General features: G+C 39.7%; 1 protein-coding gene across 3 annotated transcripts in view; it reads left to right on the top strand.

Moving 5' to 3' along the window:
- FNIP1 (folliculin interacting protein 1) overlaps nucleotides 1-20,099 on the top strand; it is a 92,593-nt gene that overhangs the window by 47,432 nt on the left and 25,062 nt on the right. For 2 of the 3 annotated variants that reach the window (XR_013346923.1, XM_077825111.1), the window contains exons 3-11: nucleotides 2,433-2,576; nucleotides 12,203-12,303; nucleotides 12,599-12,673; nucleotides 13,238-13,329; nucleotides 15,705-15,788; nucleotides 16,849-16,920; nucleotides 17,804-17,939; nucleotides 18,482-18,683; nucleotides 19,438-19,523. Coding sequence is in view for 2 of the 3 variants with exons in the window: in XM_077825111.1 (XP_077681237.1) it covers nucleotides 2,433-2,576; nucleotides 12,203-12,303; nucleotides 12,599-12,673; nucleotides 13,238-13,329; nucleotides 15,705-15,788; nucleotides 16,849-16,920; nucleotides 17,804-17,939; nucleotides 18,482-18,683; nucleotides 19,438-19,523 (992 nt within the window). In the remaining variant the exon portion in view is untranslated. The remainder of the gene's footprint in view (nucleotides 1-2,432; nucleotides 2,577-12,202; nucleotides 12,304-12,598; nucleotides 12,674-13,237; nucleotides 13,330-15,704; nucleotides 15,789-16,848; nucleotides 16,921-17,803; nucleotides 17,940-18,481; nucleotides 18,684-19,437; nucleotides 19,524-20,099) is intronic. The other variant, XM_077825112.1, reaches the window with a different exon arrangement.

The raw sequence follows: 20,099 nt of genomic DNA, 5'->3' as shown, positions 1-20,099 counted from the left end.
GCTGCACTATGTACATTTGGGAAGAAAGAGAATAGGTTTGAAACTTCTGTTTGTGCAGCTTATTGAATGCTGTAGTTACCGCCTTATTTGGGAAATATGACTTGAAAATGCTTGGACTATTATACTGGAACACAAGTTGGCCTATTCCCTTGTTGCATAACATCTAGCAATTTGTAGCATCTAATATTTCATTGACATTCAAATTCCGTAACTACAGAGAGGAGGAGCATTACCGATACTTGATCTCATAGTCCAACAGGTTACACTTAAACACATGCTGGATTCTAAAATTGCGTGTTCCAAAATTTGTCAGTGTTCTGCGTTTTACAAATGATTTGCTACTTGTAAGCTGCTGACAGATGGTATCTAAAAGATCTTGAACATTTGACCTCTTTTACTTCACAGGTTCCTTAGTTCATTTTGCGTTCCACTGCAAAGATCAAATGTCTGTTCCCCTCTAGTATTTAAATTAGGAAACTATAATTTCAAGACAGATCTCATCAGTGGTTCTGGGAAAACCTACTATGCTGAAAATATTCAAGTGCTAGTGAAGAGAAATGATTAGGTTTTGCAAAATGCTCACTTTTTAGCCTGTCATTTAATGCACAGAAGTTTTTCATTTTACAAAAATGCATTTGATATACTTATAACCTGAAGTAAGCCTAGTTATTACCACATCTTCATATGAGAACTTGCAACATCTGATGGAAAATGTAAAGCTGAAATGTGGTTTGCCTGCACAAGTTGCTGTAACCCTGTGGATTCAATGTGGTTTTTTATCACATGATGCCTAACCTAGCCCAGGACATTGTTTTTTGTGTCAGAGATAAAATGCAATTCTAGTTCACGAGTTCCTACTAAAGTCATATGATTATTGTTCACATGTTCCAGGCATTGTGTACTAGGCGCAAGCCAAAAATATGAGCCATTAGCAAATCTACACATTGCATGACTTCAGCGTGCTCCCCATAAGGATTAGATTGGAAGAGGCCCTGGAGGTTTTTCGCCTTCCTCTGTAGCATAGGGCACAGGTCACTTGCTGGAGGATTCTCTGCTCCTTGAAGTCTTTAAACCACGATTTGAGGACTTCAAAAGCTCAGACATAGGTGAGAGGTTTCTCGCAGGAGTGGTGGGTGAAATTCTGTGGCCTGTGTTGTGCAGGGGGTCAGACTAGATGATCATAATGGTCCCTTCTGACCTTAGTATCTATGAATCTGTGCATCTAGTGTGTCATAATGGGAGGTGGTTACTCTGAGAGGGAACTTGTGTTAGTGGCTAAAGCACAAGCCTAGGGTCAGGAGAATGGGTTTCCATTCCCAGCTCTGCCACAGACTCACTAGTTTATCGATACGTTTTTCCTTAACCTTTCCCACTGGAGTAGCTTCACTAGTGGTAACAACAGTGCAAATTCTAGTGTGGGCAACAAGATGGAAAAATGTTAGTAAGCGCAGGAGCCCTGTCTACACTTGGGGCCACATTATAGCTAGCTCGTGCCCTACATGCACCAAAACACATGGAGGCCCACGCTCCACTTGCACTGGCCCCTACCCCGCTCAGGGAGGGAGGGGCAGAGGCAGGGTGCTCCTTTGTCCCTCTGCTTCACCTCCCCTCCCCCACAAGCAGCCAGGGACCATCTTCTCCCTGCACAGGGCCAATAGTGGGAGTGGCAGGGACCTAGGACTTATCCTGGCAGCTGGCATGTATCGGCTTGGATGAATGGGCTGGGCCTCCCTGCACTTTTTTCCTTCTGCCAGCTGACGCATGCACAGAGCCCCCTGCTGGGGTGGTGTTGGCAGGATGCCCAAAGCAAGGCCTTGGCTTTGACGTCCCATTGAGATGCCTGGGGCAATTCACACCTCTCAGAGCTATTGTTTCTGGCCCTTTGCAGACTCTGCTTCAGTTACACTTGGGTTGCATTTTCAGGCTTTTCTTCACAACCATTAGGGCTAAAAACCTGAATTTTTTCAGTTGTCATCATCTGCATCTTTGAAGTGCTATGCCAACCACAAGACTATATAAACGCTTATTAGTATGTACGTAAGGTGGGGAGAAGGCAGGTGGAATCTATTGTTCCGTTCCCCGTATTCATCCCTTTCTCTGCCACCCATTCTCCTGCTCCTGTGCCCAGTAATTATTCTCTGTAAATCTTCAAAGCAGCTTGACTGCCTGCGGTTCCTTAAGAAAATGAACAAGGAGTGTTGTATTTGCTCCCAGTTCAGTTTTCTAAGTAAAGCGGCCCAGCCTCCTTCCCTGTAGTCAGTCTGGAGGAGAAATAAATCCTCTTTCTGCTTACTGTTTGCCTTGGCATATAACCTTTTTGCCGCTAAATACGCTTCCTAAATTGGGAATACAAGACCAGATCGTTCCAGTGCCATTAAACAATGATTTTAGGGATGTGAAATCTAATGACAGGCATGTGGTCTGTGTTTCAGAAACTCTGTAGTGATGCTCAGGTGAGAGTCTTTGGGAAATGTTGCCAACTGAAGCCTGGAGGAGACAGTTCCTCTTCATTGGACAGTTCCATCAATTCATCCTCCTCATCTTCCGATACGAAAGAACAATGCCCAAAATACCAGGTGAGAATTCTTTTATATTATTTCAATCTTGTCAAATTTTGCAACAGATGTATCGAATGTTTTAAAATGCTTAAAGTTAGAGACCACCTGAGGCAGGAGTTTTTCTTTAAGGTTTAGACTAAGGTCGCAGTTTGAGAGTGAATCGAGACTAGGGCTTTGGGTTCAAGGGCACTAAAACATGGTAAACTGTTCTCTCAAGAGCGCTGCCTTGAATGGCAGAAGTATTTCCAGAGTATGAGAGGCCTGACCTTTTGGGCCATATCTGAACAGGACTTGGACAATAAGCCCCTTCTGTGAAATGAGACTTGGGACTGGACCCATAACGGTAGGTTGGGACATTTTCTTCCCTTGAGTATTTGGACCTGTATGGGCCCTTTTCTAGTGACAGACCCTAGGCCTCATGATATTTTTAAATATTCTGAATTACAAATATATTTAAAGTCAAATGTTCTATGTCAGGGGAAACTTTACTTTTTTTTTTTTTAAATGTGGCAACATACAGCTGTAAACCTGTAGATGAAGGCTATGTAACAGTGCTATATAACTTGAGTTAAATTTTACAAAAGTGTGGAGGTTTTGGTTACAAGAGTAGCCGGAGTCATCTGACACGGATATATTTCTGTCATCTCAGCTTCCATGGGATCACAAGCATTTTATATTAAGCCATCCTAAAATAGAACTGAGCCTTTATACTCTTTGTAATGAATTAATTACATGTTTGAGGGAAGCTGCCCCTTACACAACTTATTTTGAGGTACAGTACTACTGATGTCTTAACCCACCAGTGATGTAAATGAACGAACTTTCTGCATTGATTTTTATCTGTCATCACATTAGCTGTTGCTATATTTGACCAGAAATGTATTCCCTTTGTCTTTTCTTTCACATACAGCTCTTTGCTATAGTTTCAGTAAAGTGACTGAAGTCCTATTTGCCCTTTCGCCCTTCTTGGAAGGGTATTTTGTGTGGTTTTGAAAGGAAGAGCTATTCCATTTCTCTTGGTGTGCTTCCTCTGGCACAACATAACCCCCACAATGTCCTGTGTAACCAGGAGAACATTATGCTCACCAATGTCTCGACTTACAGCTACTTATTTCTCTTCTCCATTGGGCAGGCTGTGTACAAACACTGATTAGCATTGGAGAATAAAGGTGTCTATATATATGTAGTAAGTGCAGCCTTTGCAGTTGCGAAGTGGAAGTCCCAATAACATAATGCTAATAGCACTTTTTATGATAGTTTTATTTAAACGTATGTGACTGTGATGTAGGTGATTTAGAAGATGAAATATGGTGCTGTGTGGTATTCTGATTATGCTCCATCTAAAGCACTCACAAATGTCTCTAGAATACATTCAGATGCTTCTAAATAAGGTCTGATATTGCTAATGGTTACTTGCCGATGACTTCCCATAGTAGAATGTACTGTACCTGGTAGTGTTTGCAGGATCTTACTTGAGTATTTTTTTTCTCATCCAGGCTGAAGGTTTGTTTGATCATGAGACCTGGGTTTTACAACTGTGTTGCAATTCTGTTTATATGTGTAGAAGGTTATTTTGTGCAATATGTGCCGTAAATAGACATAGAAAATGATATAAATTTACCGGACAGAAATGTGATTTCCAAATCATGCAAATATTACTGACTCTAATATGCTAATGTGTCATAACGAACACTTGCAATTTATTTATGATCTGTTTTTATGTGCGCTCATAAATTTGACCAAGGGTACTGGTTTGTTTCCAAGTCATCATTCCCTAGAGTCGTGCCCTTTTGCCATACGCTCTTCAGTTATTACTCATATGAGTTTTTAATTTTTAACCCCTTTTCTTGGCTGATTGCACTTCACTTTGGTCTTTGGTGACCTCTGTTTTCTAGAACTTGGACGCCCAGGTGGTTGAACAGCAGCAAGGTTCTCACAATAAATGTAGGCATCTGTGGTAATGCCAAGTACCTCATTAGGCACATATGAAGGCCAAACCCCAAAGCAGGGTATCTCATGAGTATCTTTGTCTTTGGCAGTGCCTTTTCCAGATCTTGCAGGGGAAAGACAAAACCCTGTAATTAGGTTTGAAATGAGCGACTTTTCATGATTTTTGATGATGATGATGATTGATGATGATGATAATAAGAATATATTTTTGTCTAAGTATTTTCCCCTCAGTTTTTATAGACTTAAATTTTCACACTGGCAGAAAATTAAAACCAAACAATCCTCAAATGCCTTATACTTATTCAAAACTTATTCAAAACTCCCGCAATTTATATCCATAGATAAAAATGATCATAATTGGGCCTAATAGTTTGTACTGATCATTATTCAGTGTTCCATGTACACAAGTACTTTGTAAAAAAGGACTTTTTTAGAGCCACACTCACATTTTTTAGGCTCTTGGGTGATATTTATTGATTAAAATCTAATCTTTCCTAGACTACCTACAATGCACCTGGCCAGTTAGGCAATATGATAGAATGGGAATTTATCCATGATCCTGGTAGCGATCAGTTTTTTGCCGTGACACATGAAGATTAATAGTTCTTGTAATTATATCCTCATTTTTATAGTCGTAGTTGCTATTTTTATTCATGCCCCATCTTTTTTGTGCTCCTGGAGTGATAGTGAGTTGCAGAAGTTAGGTATTCTGACCTTAGTAATGGATCCTTTTTGCAAACTGCTTTGAAGATTCAAAGAGCTAAGTAATGGAAAGTGTTATGTTTTAAATGAGTTGTCTTTGAGTTTCATAGTATCTCCTTGTTCTTATTTCAATGGGTAGGGTAAGTAGAAGAATCCAGTGGCCTTCTTTACATATTCATTATTTCTGGTGGGGATCTGGAGGCCTGGATTCTATTTCTGATTCTGCCACTAGCTCACTCTGTGACATTGGGAAAGTCATTTAGATTTAGGCCAAACTTAGTTGTTACCTAAACCCATATTTAGTCACCTAAATAATTAGTCTAACTTTTCCCAGAGGGTACACAAACCCAGCTCCCATAGATTTCTATGGGAGCTGTGCATGCTTAGTACTCTGTGAATATCAGCACACTTAAGTATCTAATTTTAAGCACCCACATTTGCAAATGTTGTTCTAAATTCTTTGCTCCGCCATCTGGAGTTGACAAAGTCAAAGGATGTGGCTTGTTGTTGTTTTGCCTAGTGCCCAAATGCAGCAGCTCTGAAGTGTCTGAGCTCTGGGGGTCCTTGTGGCATTTAATTTAGTCAGGGTCAGGCACAGCTAGTGGGGAGTCAGTGCTAAATTCTGGAAGGTTAATGGGCAGAGGAACTGCCAGCAAAAAAGAACATGAGTAAAAAAGTGACCCTGCTTACTTATGCATACGATTGGAAAGACAGCACATAGATGAGAGGAAAGAGTGGCATGAGTTTCTGTCAGCTGCAAAAACATCTTCAGTTGATTAGCCTAGGTAACTTTTTAATTTTAGTCTGAAGATTTTTGCTTGCTGTGTGCAGTACTTTATCTAGCATATGATGTTACGTGACATTCCTCCTTTGTGCTCAATCAGTATCGCTAATGGCAAACTCTCACCAGTCAAGTAACAGGAAATGCATGATTACTCATGGCATCATGTGCTCTTTCCTTGTACTGAAGGAGGCGATCAGCACAATAACAATAGACAGAAAAGTGTCAAATGCAAATTATTATGCACAGGTGATTATGAGTCAATCCTTAACTTGTCAAGAAGCCATTGGTCCAGCCTGTCCAAAATCCATGATCTCCATAGAACGATGAGCAGTAAACACATAGCTCTTCTCGCTCTGATGATCAAATAAAAGAAAAGTTTAGGCCCTAAGGCCCTCATTCAGGAAAGCACTGAAGCTCGTTCTTAACTTCAGGCATTTGTTTCAGCCCCGTTGACTTCTGTAGGGATGCTTTTTGGTTTGGGACCCATGACCTGATGTCTGTGTCTTTATACACATGATATTACACCCACAGAGATGGATTGTGGCCAGACTTCTGTTTGGATCAATGAATTAAAAATAATGTGTTTTGAAAACAACAATGAATTATTAATTGGACTTTTAAACACTCTTATTTTTTTCGAATATTTACAAATATATTTTAATTTATAGAAAAACCCTTTCAGTTCCCCTTTTAGAATTCCTACTTAATTTTAAAATCTTAATTCCTCATTATGTGCCATAGTGGGGGCACCATATTTGTCCTCTGAACACTCCTCTGCTGGAACCTAGAAAAAAACCATTTCTCAAACTCCTAAACATTACATATACAGCAGAACCTCAGAGTTAACAAACACCTCGGCAAAAGGTTGTTCATAACTCTGAAATGTTTGTAACTCTGAACGTCCGGTTCCAAATGAGGTGTGTGGTTGACTGGTCAGTTCGTAACTCTGGTTTTCGTAACTCTGAGGTTCTTACTGTACATTGTGAGCCTGATCCAAAGACTCTTGAAGTCAATGGAAAGACCTCATATGAACTTCAATGAACCTTGGATCAGGCCCAAAGGAAGCAATCAAACAAACTTTGTGAGCCTTCACTTTTATACTTGGATTATTTGGGAAAGAAGAATTAGCATCCCTTGATTTCTCTAAAATGCAAAGATCAGTAAGCATCCCTACTCATACCACACTGCAACAACTTCTTTGTATATTCAGTCTTCATCTTCAGCTAAAAAAGATTTGCCAATAAGTACTTGTTTTTCAAAAAGTACTTGTATACTGTTTTGCTATTGCACTTTCTCCTTATGGTAGTCCATGGTTTCTTTATTATATTCTATAATTCAGTCTAAGTTTCCCCCCATGCATTGGCAGGCATTATATCTGGTATTACTATGGTGTAGGCCTGTCTGATATTAGTGAAGTGTTGAGATTTGTATGTGATATGAAATTATATTTACTTAAAGTAATTTTGAGAAAATAATTTCTGTAAAAGACACACACACACACACAAAATCCCCTCCTCTCATCTTCCTTCCTGATGGGGCTGAACTTAACCCAGATAAACACTCTACTGGCTGAGAACCTGTTTAAATTAATGTTAGTGAATGCCATTGCCTGCTGCTTAATCATGAAAGTGTACATTATCCTTTATAGTGACACATTCAGCTGGTGCCAAGTGATTTAAATCTTTCTTAACCAGATGTTAAATACGTGTGAAATTCTGAACTCTGGTATTTTAATGCAGAAGTTGCCAAATAAAGATTTAAAAGGAGATGGAATGCAGCAAATCAGAGCTAGTCAAATTATTTGTTACTAATTTAGCCCTATTTTCTCTTTGAAAATCCTTCAGAAATATACAAATTTCTACAAGTATAATAATTATTCATAAGTGGTCTTACTGTTGTAAATAATAAAAATCATTTTATATTGCAGTAGAGTCAAATAGTCTCAATTAAGGCCTCATTGTACTAAGCACTGTACATGATTGTTATTATTTATTATTAGGGTATAAGCTCTTTGGGACAAGGAAGATAACGAAGGGAAGTCTAGTACTATGTGTTTGTACAGTGCACAAATAGGACTCCATTCTTGGTACAACATAATAAACAGAATTAATAATAATTAACTGAACAGTTTGTGTGGCAGAGGTTTTACCTGAGTGGGTTGCAAATCCAGCTGCAGAACCCTACTCTTTTATCCAAGCGTGGGACTGGCACCGTTGCTAAGAGTGGCAGAGTTAACCGTACTGCAACAGAAGCAGTTCCATTAAGCCATTACTTGTAGGTGCACACAGAGCTCAAAACCCAAGTATGACAGATCTCGGTGAAGGCCAGAAGGAAGCTGGGAACTGGAGACACTGAATCCTGACAACCAAATCTGTAACAGGAGTAGGCACACTGAATGCATTTACTATGTGTAGGACGGAAAAGTTGGCCCAAGTTATATGAGAAATGAAAAAGTACCATCTGAACATACTTGGTGTCAGTGAGCTGAGGTGGGCGCAGGGAGTGCCAAGATGATGCTACAATCTTGCGCTGAGGAGGAGGAACCCGTGAAAGAGGTGTAGGAATTATGACAGGTTTCAGAGTAGCAGCCGTGTTACTCTGTATCCGCAAAAAACCCAGGAGTACTTGTGGCACCTTAGAGACTAACCAGTTGATTAGAGCGTAAGTTTTCGTGGGCTACATGTCAGCTTCTCCCGCTGACATAGCTACTGCGGCTTGTTGGGGGTGGATTAATTAAGTCGACGGGAGAGCTCTCTCCCATCACCTTAGAGCATCTGTACTAGCAGTGTGACAGCTGTAAGCTCTGTAGTGTAAATGTAGCCCAAGTATATGACCAACAAATGCATTAGGCAAAAGTGAAAAGAATACATTCTACAAGCAGGTGCAGCAAGTATTGGATGACATGCCTAATCAAGACATCAGTTTGATGATAGGTGACTTCAATGCACAAATTGGCAACAACTCGATTGGCTGGGAAGGTGTCCTGGGCACAGCAGCAGAAGGCATCCAGACTTATAATGATGAATGGCTCCTTAATCTCTGTGGCTCAAACATCGTAAAGATAGGTCATGTGTGTATATTTGAGAGGTGAGCATCTTCTTTGAGGGATGTCAGAGTCAGCAGAGATCAGGGCACAGATCATTATCTCTGAGAGGCCACATTACAACTTAAACTCAAAAAGTTCACAAAGATGGACAAAAAGAACGTTATAGCAATACAGAAGTTCCAGGACAGAGAAATGCAGATCAGATTCCAGATTGCATTTAGCAACCTTCCAGTATTTTACAGAACCAGACTGATGGAAGTCTGGAAGACAGATGGTCAGCCTGGAAGAAGATGGTAGTCGAGACAGCAGAGGAAGTAGTGGGCCTCCGAAGAGGGCAAAAGTAAGGTGCATAGATTGTTACATCTGGAACATGGGCAGCGACTGACAAACAGAAAACTCTGAAGGTAAAAAAGGAATAGTGCAAGAAACAGGCAGAACTTTTAGAGCAGATGCAAGATGCAGAGAAAAAGACAAAGAAATAGAGAAGAAATTCAGGCAAGATAGAAATGTCTGGGTTCAGAAGAAGGCTGCAGAGGCAGAAGCAGCAGCACAAGAGAGGAGATTTCAAGCAGCTGTATAGAATAGTGAAAGACCTCTTTGAAAGACTAGATCATCACAGGTGATGATCAATGATTCTCATGGACAGATATTGAAAATGCACAAAGAACAAGCCTGGAAAGAACATTTCCATTTCAGATTACAAACTGTCCAGAGTCAACAATCATGCCCAGGTTTGAGAGAAATGTCAGTGCTAAGTTGGAAATAGAAGAGGTCCCAATAACACACAATGAAATTAAAGCAGCCATCAAAGGCCTCAAACAAGGGAAACGCCTGATGTTCACAGAATTCAAGCAGATGTACTGAAAGCAGGAGGCAAAATTCTGACTGAGCAGCTAATAAAACTCTGTAACAAAATATGGGTGAAAGAATAAGTGCTACAAGACTGGAAAGATGGTATTCTTGTGGCATTATGAAAAAGGGTGATCTTATTCAGTGCATGGTATCCCCTGGGAAAAAGTACCACAATTAATGAGTGACAGAAATCAGTGGAGGAACTGAGAGCTTACAACCTAAATATAAGACGAGAGGCAACAGGTGGACACAACAGATGTGGGAGGAACACAAGATAACAGTGACACAATTATTGTTAGTGTAATAAGCAGCAGACACAGCACCACTGTGTAGCCTTTGTCAAATGTCTGGTAAATGGCAGAGCGAGATTTAAGGAGAGCTTTGAAGGAGGACAATATAGTGTCTGTTTGGATTTTTACTGGGCACTCCTCCCAGTGCATAAAGGGTGGGCCTGGGCAAAAGCACTAAGGTGTTTGAGGGCCGATTGGACTGATGGGTGATAAAGGCTGGCATCATTGGCAAGGCAAGAGTGGCGGGTTAAAGGCTTGATTGTACATAAAAGATTATGGATAGGGTGGGGCTAATCTATGAATGGCCTTAAAAGTGAAGACCTAGTTTTTGTTTGCAGTGGAAAAAGGGAGAACCTGGGGAAGGAATAGTTTGTGACCACATGTCAGCTGACTGTGAACTGTTTTTGTTCAGCAATTTGCTATTCATTATTCAGTGGTCACTTTAAGTCACCTGATATTTTTTTTCTGTTTCTTGTCTGGATAGTTGAAACTTTTTAAAGAGCAGAATAATGAATGACAAATAACTTACTGCTGGTGAAAAGATTCAGAAGGAAAATGATTGATACTAAAATTTGTGAGACTTTTGGTATTTGTGAACTGTTTCACAAATACCAGGGTGACTTTCTGAATACTCATGAACAACAACTCATAGGATTGTACAAATAGCCGTGAATCAAATTCATCAATATTTTATTTCAGAGCATAATTACAAATCCCTTTTTGCATCGCTTGGTCACCTCTAGAAGTGCTTTCTGTACTGCTCTATGTAATACTATAGAGAATACTTAAGTCTTCTCCTTTTCTTTATTATTTCTTTATAATTATCGATATTGCAAACAGGAGAAATCTTAATTGGGAAGACAGGTTGTATAGCAGTCTGTTAGAGTTGTATGTTTTGTGACAGGGTCAGGCCAGATGGCTACAGGAGAGTAACAGAAGGCAGATATATTAGCCCCAGGCTAAGTAGATCCCTTTTCCCTGGGTAAGGTAACAGGTAAGGTTCCAGAACAATCAGGAACCTTCTGGAGACAATTAAGACAGACAGGCTGATTGGCTGCAGGTGTTCTAATCAAGAAGCTGCTAGAATCAATTAAGGCAGGCTAATCAGGGTACCTGGGTTTAAAAAGGAGCTCACTTCAGTTTGTGGTGTGTGTGAGGAGCTGGGAGCAAGAGGCACTAGGAGCTGAAAGTGAGAACGCAGACTGTTGGAGGACTGAGGAGTACAAGCATCATCAGGAGGAAGGTCCTGTGGTGAGGATAAAGAAGGTGTTGGGAGGAGGCTATGGGGAAGTAGCCCAGGGACTTGTAGCTGTTGCACAGCTGTTCCAGGAGGCACTGTAGACAGCTGCATACCACAGGGCCCTGGGCTAGAACCCGGAGTAGAGGGCGGGCCCGGGTTCCCCCCAAATCCTCCCAACTCCTGGTCAGACACAGGAGGAGTCAACCTGGACTGTGGGTTCAGAAAAATGGCTAAGCAGAGGGCTGCTGTGAAGCTCCAAGGCGAGCAATAAGCACAAGACCCACTAAGGTAGAGCAGGAACTTTGTCACAGTTTTTATAAACAAGTTGCATTTCTACAGCCACAGGCAGGTTTGTATGAACTCTATGCCTTAATCTACGCCTTGAAACTGGGGACTGATCCCTTATCAGTTCCTAAGAATATATCCCACTCCTCTCCACCCTTTATGAGTCCGCTGTGTGTTCAGTAACAACTGCCAGCAGCCAGTACTGAAATGCACTGCACCTCCCATAGAGATAGGTTTGTTCTGGTAATTGTACTGATTGGTTCAGTCCACAAACCAACCTTAAGATTGCTTCTTGGAGTAGAACTTATCTCAGCAAACTATGCTGTGCTTTTAAGGGGCTTATAGCGTGTTGTGTTGCAAATGTACCTGATATTTGCATCCATCAGAGCAAAGCATTTTTAAATATTTTTCCTTGTTTCTGTGTTGCCTTAACTGAAAACGTGCTTTTGAAATGCTCAAGTGCATAACAAAATAATTAACTGATTTGTTCTGCAGGGTTCTCGATGCTCCTCTGATGCCAATATGCTCGGAGAGATGATGTTTGGCTCTGTGGCCATGAGCTACAAGGGTTCTACGCTGAAAATTCACCAAATCCGGTGAGACTCATTCTGTTTTTTGTTGCTTTTTTTTTTTACTGATGTCCTTTTCACAAGATTCTATATTGGGGTAAAATTGTTATTCCAGTGAATGTTTCCAATTCAGAGCAGAGGCAGTTTCTAAGTTCAGGTACAAATAGTATTTATCCTGATAATGCTTTAGACCTATAATAATGCTAGGCTAATTGTCATGCTATATGTTTAAGCCATTAAAATCTGAAGGAATATGAATGGAGAAAAAGGGAAGTTTTGGGACAATAGTTCTTTACTGACCTCTTCCTTCTTTGTCTCATAGCTCCCCTCCTCAGCTCATGCTTAGCAAGGTTTTTACAGCTCGAACTGGAAGTAGCATCTATGGAAGTCTAAACACGTGAGTACATTAGAAATAATATCATTGAGTCTGAGTAGCTGAACCTAAGCACTACTTGGAAGAGAATTCTGATCATGTCAGGAGCCTCAAAATTCTTTTTTCTACATCACAAGGAAATTTGTATTGTTTCCTGTGGCTTGCCTCTCCACTGTTTGCTTGTGGTCATCTCCACCTCACCTTGCCTTAAGCAAAGGGATGGAGTGTTCCTTCAGAGCAGGTGCTGGCATTTTGGCAATTGGAGACTGATCCTGCAAGGGGCTGAGTGCTTTTGATTCCTACTGAAATCAATGAGAGTTGAAGGCACTCAATAATACCTTTGGGGAGTGAGGTGTTACAGAGTGGGTCTTTCTTTCAGCTACTTGCTGCTCAGTTTGCATGAGCTAACTGTACAGCTGGCCTGGCTTTGTGAACACTATTAGGTGTTAGGGGGGTTTCCACAACTTTAGTGAAACCCTGCACTAGTTGCTAGTCTGTTCCATTCAGGCTATCGATGAAATCAGACAGCACTGTACCAAAATGTGAATTACTGATTTTGTTGGGTTTTTGGTTGTTTTTTTTTTTTAGGTTGCAGGACAGTCTTGAGTTCATTAATCAGGACAGTAATACATTAAAGCCAGACCATAGTACAATTATGAATGGACTCCTTGGAAACATAGGTAATTTAAAAGCTTAATTTCTTTCTTGGTACCTTTGTTAATTGAATAAGCACTAGATTTTCAGTCTGTTGTGAAAAATTCCATATTATGCAGCTAATAAAACCCACTGAAACAGTAGCAAAGGATTTTATAGAAAGAAACCTTGCATGGATTTGGGGAGAGTAAGCCATACAGCTTAGGTCTTGGTAATTGGACACAGAGCTTTTTTTCCATCTTGGTTAAAGGTTTAAATACAGCCTATATCAGGAAACACAAATACAGCCCTGCTTAGTAAGCACCACTTTCCCTTAATTAGTTAGTTTAATTTTCAAGCCAGTTCTATTGTAGTTAGAATAAAATTGGCTGGAAAAAGTTAATTTTAAAACTTTAAGTGATTAGCTTCCGAGATTATCAGTGGACATAAACACTGTTCTGCTCTAGCATCCAGACCTCTGAGGCTAATTGAATGTCTTGTTACCCCAAAATGGGGTTTTGGCTTCCAAATAACGGCATCAGTTCTTGGGAACAAGGGTCCATCCATGCCCTCATGCATCTCAATGGGACGACGTTTGTGCTTAACCTTAAACACGTGTGAGTGCCTTGCTAGATCAGAAATGAAGTCATTCTTTTAAAATAGCTGAAACTGCAGAAATGAACCAGCTTTAAAAAGGTTCAGAAACATCAACAGATGTTTTTTCCTCCTTGCTGTGGCACACATTTCTTTAAAACTTGCATCATCATTTGCAAGCTAATTGAGGTATAATAGTGATAATAGGCTTGTGCTACTTTTCTTGCCAGTAATTCGTTTACAAGGGAAGCCTTGTAAAGGGGTTTGAGACTGTTGTCCATTAAATGCATCCACATTTACAAAATGTGGAAAGTCAAAGTCGTACGTTCTCATTACTCAGTATTTCTTTTGGGCTTTGTGTGAGATTTTGAGAAGTGCCTAAGTGAATTAAGAGCCAAAGTAAAGAAGTTCCTAACTCAGGCATGTTTGAAAATATCACCTTTCCTTTGCAATTTGTATGACAGTGGCTTTTGTCTGGCAGAATGGTTAGTATGCCAACCCCCACCTTCCTGGCCCCCACAAAAAAATCCACAGGGGAAAATTAAAACGTGGGCATTGTCACGGTTCTGATTCAGTGACTTAGGTGTAGCAAAGCATCATAACGATGGCCTTCTACAGCAGCAAAAAGAAGGAAAATAGCTCTTCTAGCATGCTGCTGTAGGAGGTGTCTGTACATCAGTTGGGAGTCGCAGAGATACACAGCTAGCAAATGATAGAGCATTTCAGAAGAAGAAACAAAAATACTGAGACCGCCATGAAACTGCAGGAACTTTCAATCCTTTCATCAGTGTTTGTTTACAGTTCCCACTTCAAGGCAGAAGGAACAATGGGCAAGACAGGGCTAAGAAGTTAATCTGTAACTGGAGCATTTGTATGCTAAATTAAAAAAAAAAATGCTTCTAACCCACTGACTCTTGCCAGCTCATGATATAAAAAAAGTTTGTGTGTTTTGGTTGGGGACTGTTTACCCACTGCTCTTTTCATACATGCCTGCTTTTTTTTTTTTTTTTTAAAGCTAGTCCCTATCATCTTTTTCCTTAATAAAGAACTAAGTCACTTAAAGAGAAGGGAAGGAAGCTTTAGTTAAAGTGCAACCTTCTGAATTTTTTTAATTAATTTACATAGAAAACCTTGGGTGCACAATAGCTTCCCAAATTCAGCTTTTTGGTGCAGCTGGCAATTAACTAATTAAAAATGTCAGTGTTGTTTTTTATTTTGTTATGTATGCAGAACAAGCATAATGTATTTCCCTGATGTAACTTACCTTTCAATAATGAATTTTTCCATGGTTTTAAAGTTGTTTATTTTTTGTCCACCATTCTTATGACTAATGTCATGTATTGACTCTTAATTTTCATGAGCAGTGATTGTGACCTGTAATTTTTCTCACCACTCTATTAAACTTAATTTATTCATGCTTTTTATTTTCATCATCTTCAAAGGTGGAATACCCTAGCCACTCACTCAATGGAGATATTAAAACACATGTTTTACATCAGGCTAAATCTAATATCTGTGAATCGAGCTAGTAGGTGTTCTTAACTTCCTGCCTAAATTAATTATTTGCATTTTAAAAGTCCCTTTTATGGGAGGTAATGTAAAATTGGATCCTGTTTTTAAAAAAAGATAATATTGGAAAGACAATGTTTTAGTCATAGGTACTTCAGCTTGGATTGTAACTCTTGCTGAGCATAAGAGCTGTATTCTTCTGTATCTGTTGGTCTGCATTTATGTTGGCTTATAACTTTTTTTTTTTTTTTTTCCTACAGACTCAGCTCTGCTTTACTAACCTCCTTCTTTCATATGTATTTTACGTTCTGCCATGTAGGTCTTTCACAGCTTTGCAGCCCTAGGCGAGCGTTCTCTGAACAAGGTCCGCTCCGCCTGATCCGGAGCGCCTCTTTCTTTGCAGGTTTGCAGTGTGCTGTGTGGATAGTCTAGTTGATGTAACAAAGATGTGTGGATTTGTAGTGTAGCCATGGAAATAAGAGATGTTTTAAAAATACAATTGTGAAATTGGAGGGCATGGGGAAAATGTAAAGTGAGCAGAGATGCCTGCTTTTCAGCTTTTTATCGTTTGTGGGAATTTTAAGCACATATCCTCGAGAGCAGAAGATGCTTTAAAAGTTCTGTTCTCTTAATGAGTTTTGTTTTATAGACACTTACCCATTTGCATGGTGCATATTTATTTTAGGAGGCAATATTTGACACTAGTTGCTTTCCAAGCTAATTTAGAACTGGACTTGTTTTAACCAAATTTATAAAAATATGTAGTCTCTTTTGGTTTATATAAAATAAACAATGCTTGTTTTCAGTGGCTGGGTCTTACTTCCATGGCTGAGTAGCTTTTGTTTCACAGATCTGTAAAATATATCACATTTAAGATTATGATTGAGACACTTTTTATCTTCTATACACATAAGGACTGGCTATGAATACAGATGCTGCTCAAGGCTTAGCTGAACAAGCAATTCACTGTATAAAGTTTTAATAGTAATCCTTTTCCTTCCTCACTGCTATTGTAAAATATTTTGGAAGAATTCTTTATTACATGGTCCAGACTTGTATATAAAGCATTTATTCAATGTTGCTGGTTTATACACGTCTAAAATCTAAGTTACTCTTTTTGTCTTGTACCAAAAGGGTATTAGCCAAGCAGCTAAAGCCCTTTGTAAATTAGAATTTTACTCCAAAATCTTTTTGTAGGAGAGAGAATGAATGTGGGTCTGGTTCTTTTTGTGCTTAAAATAAAGAGGCAGACTTCAGAAAAATATGTAAGAGCTTTTCAAATAAATGTTTTGGCTTGTTCAGCTTAGCAGCATCTCTTGGTGATGGGCTTGCACAGTGTGTTGAAAAATATCTAAATTAATGCAATGAGATGAGCATGATTTGGTTTTGTTAATTAACTGGAACACTACAAACAGGGACAGGAATGTATATTCTCTTGCTAATTGGTGTGCCTTATTTTACAGTTCACAGCAACCCTATGGACATGCCTGGGAGGGAGCAGAATGAGGATAGAGACAGCGGCATAGCGAGATCTGGTAAAACCCAGCACACTAGAGAGCACTAATGAATGATTGCTATTAGATATCCATCTATCCTGTTGCCTAAGCCACCTTCTCTGTTGCCTGGTGACCACCCTAAAACCAGAATCCAGAAATCTGACTTTCCCTCCTATAGTGATCTGTTTTGAAATGTATGTATTCATTTATATATATTTATGCAAATGCTAGAGAAGGGCACCTATCCATATACTTTAAGCAACCTTGATATACTTAAAAATACCTCATAGAAATACTCTGAGCGCAGTAGTACAATTGAATACAATCCACTCCCAATGAGCCGGGAAATTTCAAGACTCAAATCAAACTCCTAACGTGTTCAAAAATATTGTGCCCCATTATTACTGAGGGCAATAATAATCTCCAGCTTTTAGAATGGGTAATTTCCCCCAATAAACTCAGGACGCTGGGCCTGTTACGACTGGGGACTTCCATCTCATAGGCCATCCTTCCTGTCTGTTTCCACCTCTGCTTTTGGAGAGTAGTTAAGGGGTTGAAACTACCAAGTTTCTTATCTTTTTGAAGAAGAATTTTCTCTCTCATCCTTGTGGGGTTGGAGACACAGTGCAAGGTATCTGCATATATACAGTGCCTATGCTGTTTATTACCTCTACACTGGAGGGTTTAAAGTCTGTTCCAGCACATCAGTGCTGGTATACTTTGCTGGTTTTACTGTAAACTGGACATTTTTAAAATAAGATATGTGTATAGATAGGAAGGACAAGTCAGATGTTTGATGAGTTATATCAGATGCATTTAGTGGGGTCCCTCTAACTGCTACCATAATTTCCCAAATATTCTTTTCTTTTGTGTGCCTTAGCTATGTAGGAAGTGTTTCACTTGGTTTTTCTAATTCTTACAGCATCTCTTAGCAGCCTGCTCATCACTCCGTTTCCTTCCCCGGGCTCTTCACTTACCAGAAGCTGTGCCAGCAGTTACCAAAGACGCTGGCGTCGCAGTCAGACCACAAGCTTGGAGAATGGGGTCTTCCCTAGATGGTGAGCTGGAGATAACGCTGGTTTTACCTTAGGCTCTTGCAGATTCCTGTAGTCTGATTCTGCTCTGGCGTACCCCAGTGTAACACCATTACTTGCTGTGGTGTATTTATACAGGTGTAAGTGAAATCAGAATTCGATCTATGGTGCTTTTTGTGGTTTATTTATTCATAGTGTTTACTGCTTTTTCACGTAATAGAAACGGACAACAAATTGCAGGTAAAAATATGGATTCAAGTTCTGAAGAGAAGAAGCCCTGAGATCCTAATAAAATAGCAAACTATTGGCAAAAATAGGTGTGAATTGAAATACCAGATCTGAACTCCACAAACATCAGATCTGGACTTTGAGATTTAAGGCCCATCTTTCAATAATGTGTTATGCTTTTATAGAGTGACAACACTGATGTTACCAAGGAAGATGATTTAACAAATGCACACAAAAGGAGTTAGTTTAAGTTAAATGTTCTGGTATTTAATTACATAGAACTCAAACTGCCATTTAAAGCAATGAATTCCTCAAGCTTTTTCTTTTTCCCCTTCAAGGTCCGTAGAGGAAAGCTTTAATTTGTCAGATGACAGCTCTGGTCCCAGCCCGGGAATTGTTAGGAAAAAGAAGATAGCAATTGGTGTGATATTTTCACTCTCAAAGGATGAAGATGAAAATAATAAATTTCATGACTTCTTTTTTTCACATTTCCCTCTTTTTGAGAGTCACATGAACAAACTGAAGAGTGCAATAGAACAGGTAAACACAGTCTCTTGGGTTTCGTTTACTTTCTGTATTGGATTTTTTTTTTTTTCCTTGCATCTTACTAATGTATCTGTAGATGATTTATGCTCAGTGGGCCAGATCTTTGACCCTGCTTCCTACTAACAGCATAGGGACTCTGTTGGGGTGGGGACAAAGCATGCTGCATTATTCTGCAAGGATCACTGGAAGCTAGAACAGTCCTTAGGCTGATATTAGAGCTGCACTGGAATTTCAGCTCCCAGCCAGCTCTAATATCAACCAAGGTTGAAAGGTGGCTTAGGACCTTCTTTGCCTCCTTTCCTCAGCTATACAAGAGTCTACTCTAGTGGATTGCATTGCAGGTTCAGGATCCTTCAGTGGGCTTGTATGGGCTCTAAATAACTCTAGTATTTTTGTTTTTTGCTGATTCCTAATCTTACCAGATTCTCTAAGAATGAACAGTTTTACACATAAATTCGTCTCAAATCCCTCTTCTAGGAAATGCTTTAGTAGTAACTATATGAAACCTTTGAACCCTTTTCTGGCTTTCATCACTGAAAGTGCGGAAGAGAAAGAGGCTGCAAACACATAAAACTCTCCCTGCGTATGAAAATTAGCAATGTACCATCATTTATCATGTTTAAAAAAATGTTATTTGCCTGACTGGTTGCATAAAAGATAAAGCCAAACACATGACTTTGTTTTCCATTTTCTTTACCTCTGTTGCCATGTCTGGCGTTCATTTATCTGTTTAATGATTGTTTTCAAGGCTATGAAAATGAGCCGTAGATCAGCTGATGCCAGTCAACGGAGCTTGGCATATAACAGAATTGTAGATGCCCTAAATGAATTCAGGTGAGTATTTAGTCTTAAAGCTTTTATTGCTGTATCTTTTAATGTGCTTGAGTTCTTCCAGATCCTTTGTAGTGCAGTGTTTCTCAATGCTTTCAGATTGGCAACCTCTTATTCAAAGTAAAAAATGAGTGCTGACCCACTTACCCTGACTGTAAAAGTCAGGGTGAAAACTGTATTAATGCTACCATTGCAAAGCCTGTATAGGTTTCAGAGTAACAGCCATGTTAGTCTGTATTCGCAAAAAGAAAAGGAGTACTTGTGGCACCTTAGAGACTAACCAATTTATTTGAGCATAAGCTTTCATGAGCTACATCCGATGAAGTGAGCTGTAGCTCATGAAAGCTTATGCTCAGATAACTTGGTTAGTCTTTAAGGTGCCACAAGTACTCCTTTTCTTTTTGTGAAAGCCTGTATAATTTACCTGGGTGTATGTTTTTGAGAGGATGTCAGAGAGTACTTGACCATGAAAGGGCAGGGCTGTGTGGGGAACAGGTGAGTGAGATTTTCTTTGCTTTACACTGTAATAGAGGGGATGTGAGACATTGAAAACTTTGATTGCCTTTCATGGTATACCCT

Source organism: Eretmochelys imbricata, chromosome 8 (genome assembly GCF_965152235.1).
Source record: "Eretmochelys imbricata isolate rEreImb1 chromosome 8, rEreImb1.hap1, whole genome shotgun sequence".
NCBI classification, from domain to species: Eukaryota; Metazoa; Chordata; order Testudines; family Cheloniidae; genus Eretmochelys; species Eretmochelys imbricata.
Note: the sequence above shows the minus strand (reverse complement) of the source record. Positions and strands in the feature narration are given on the sequence as shown.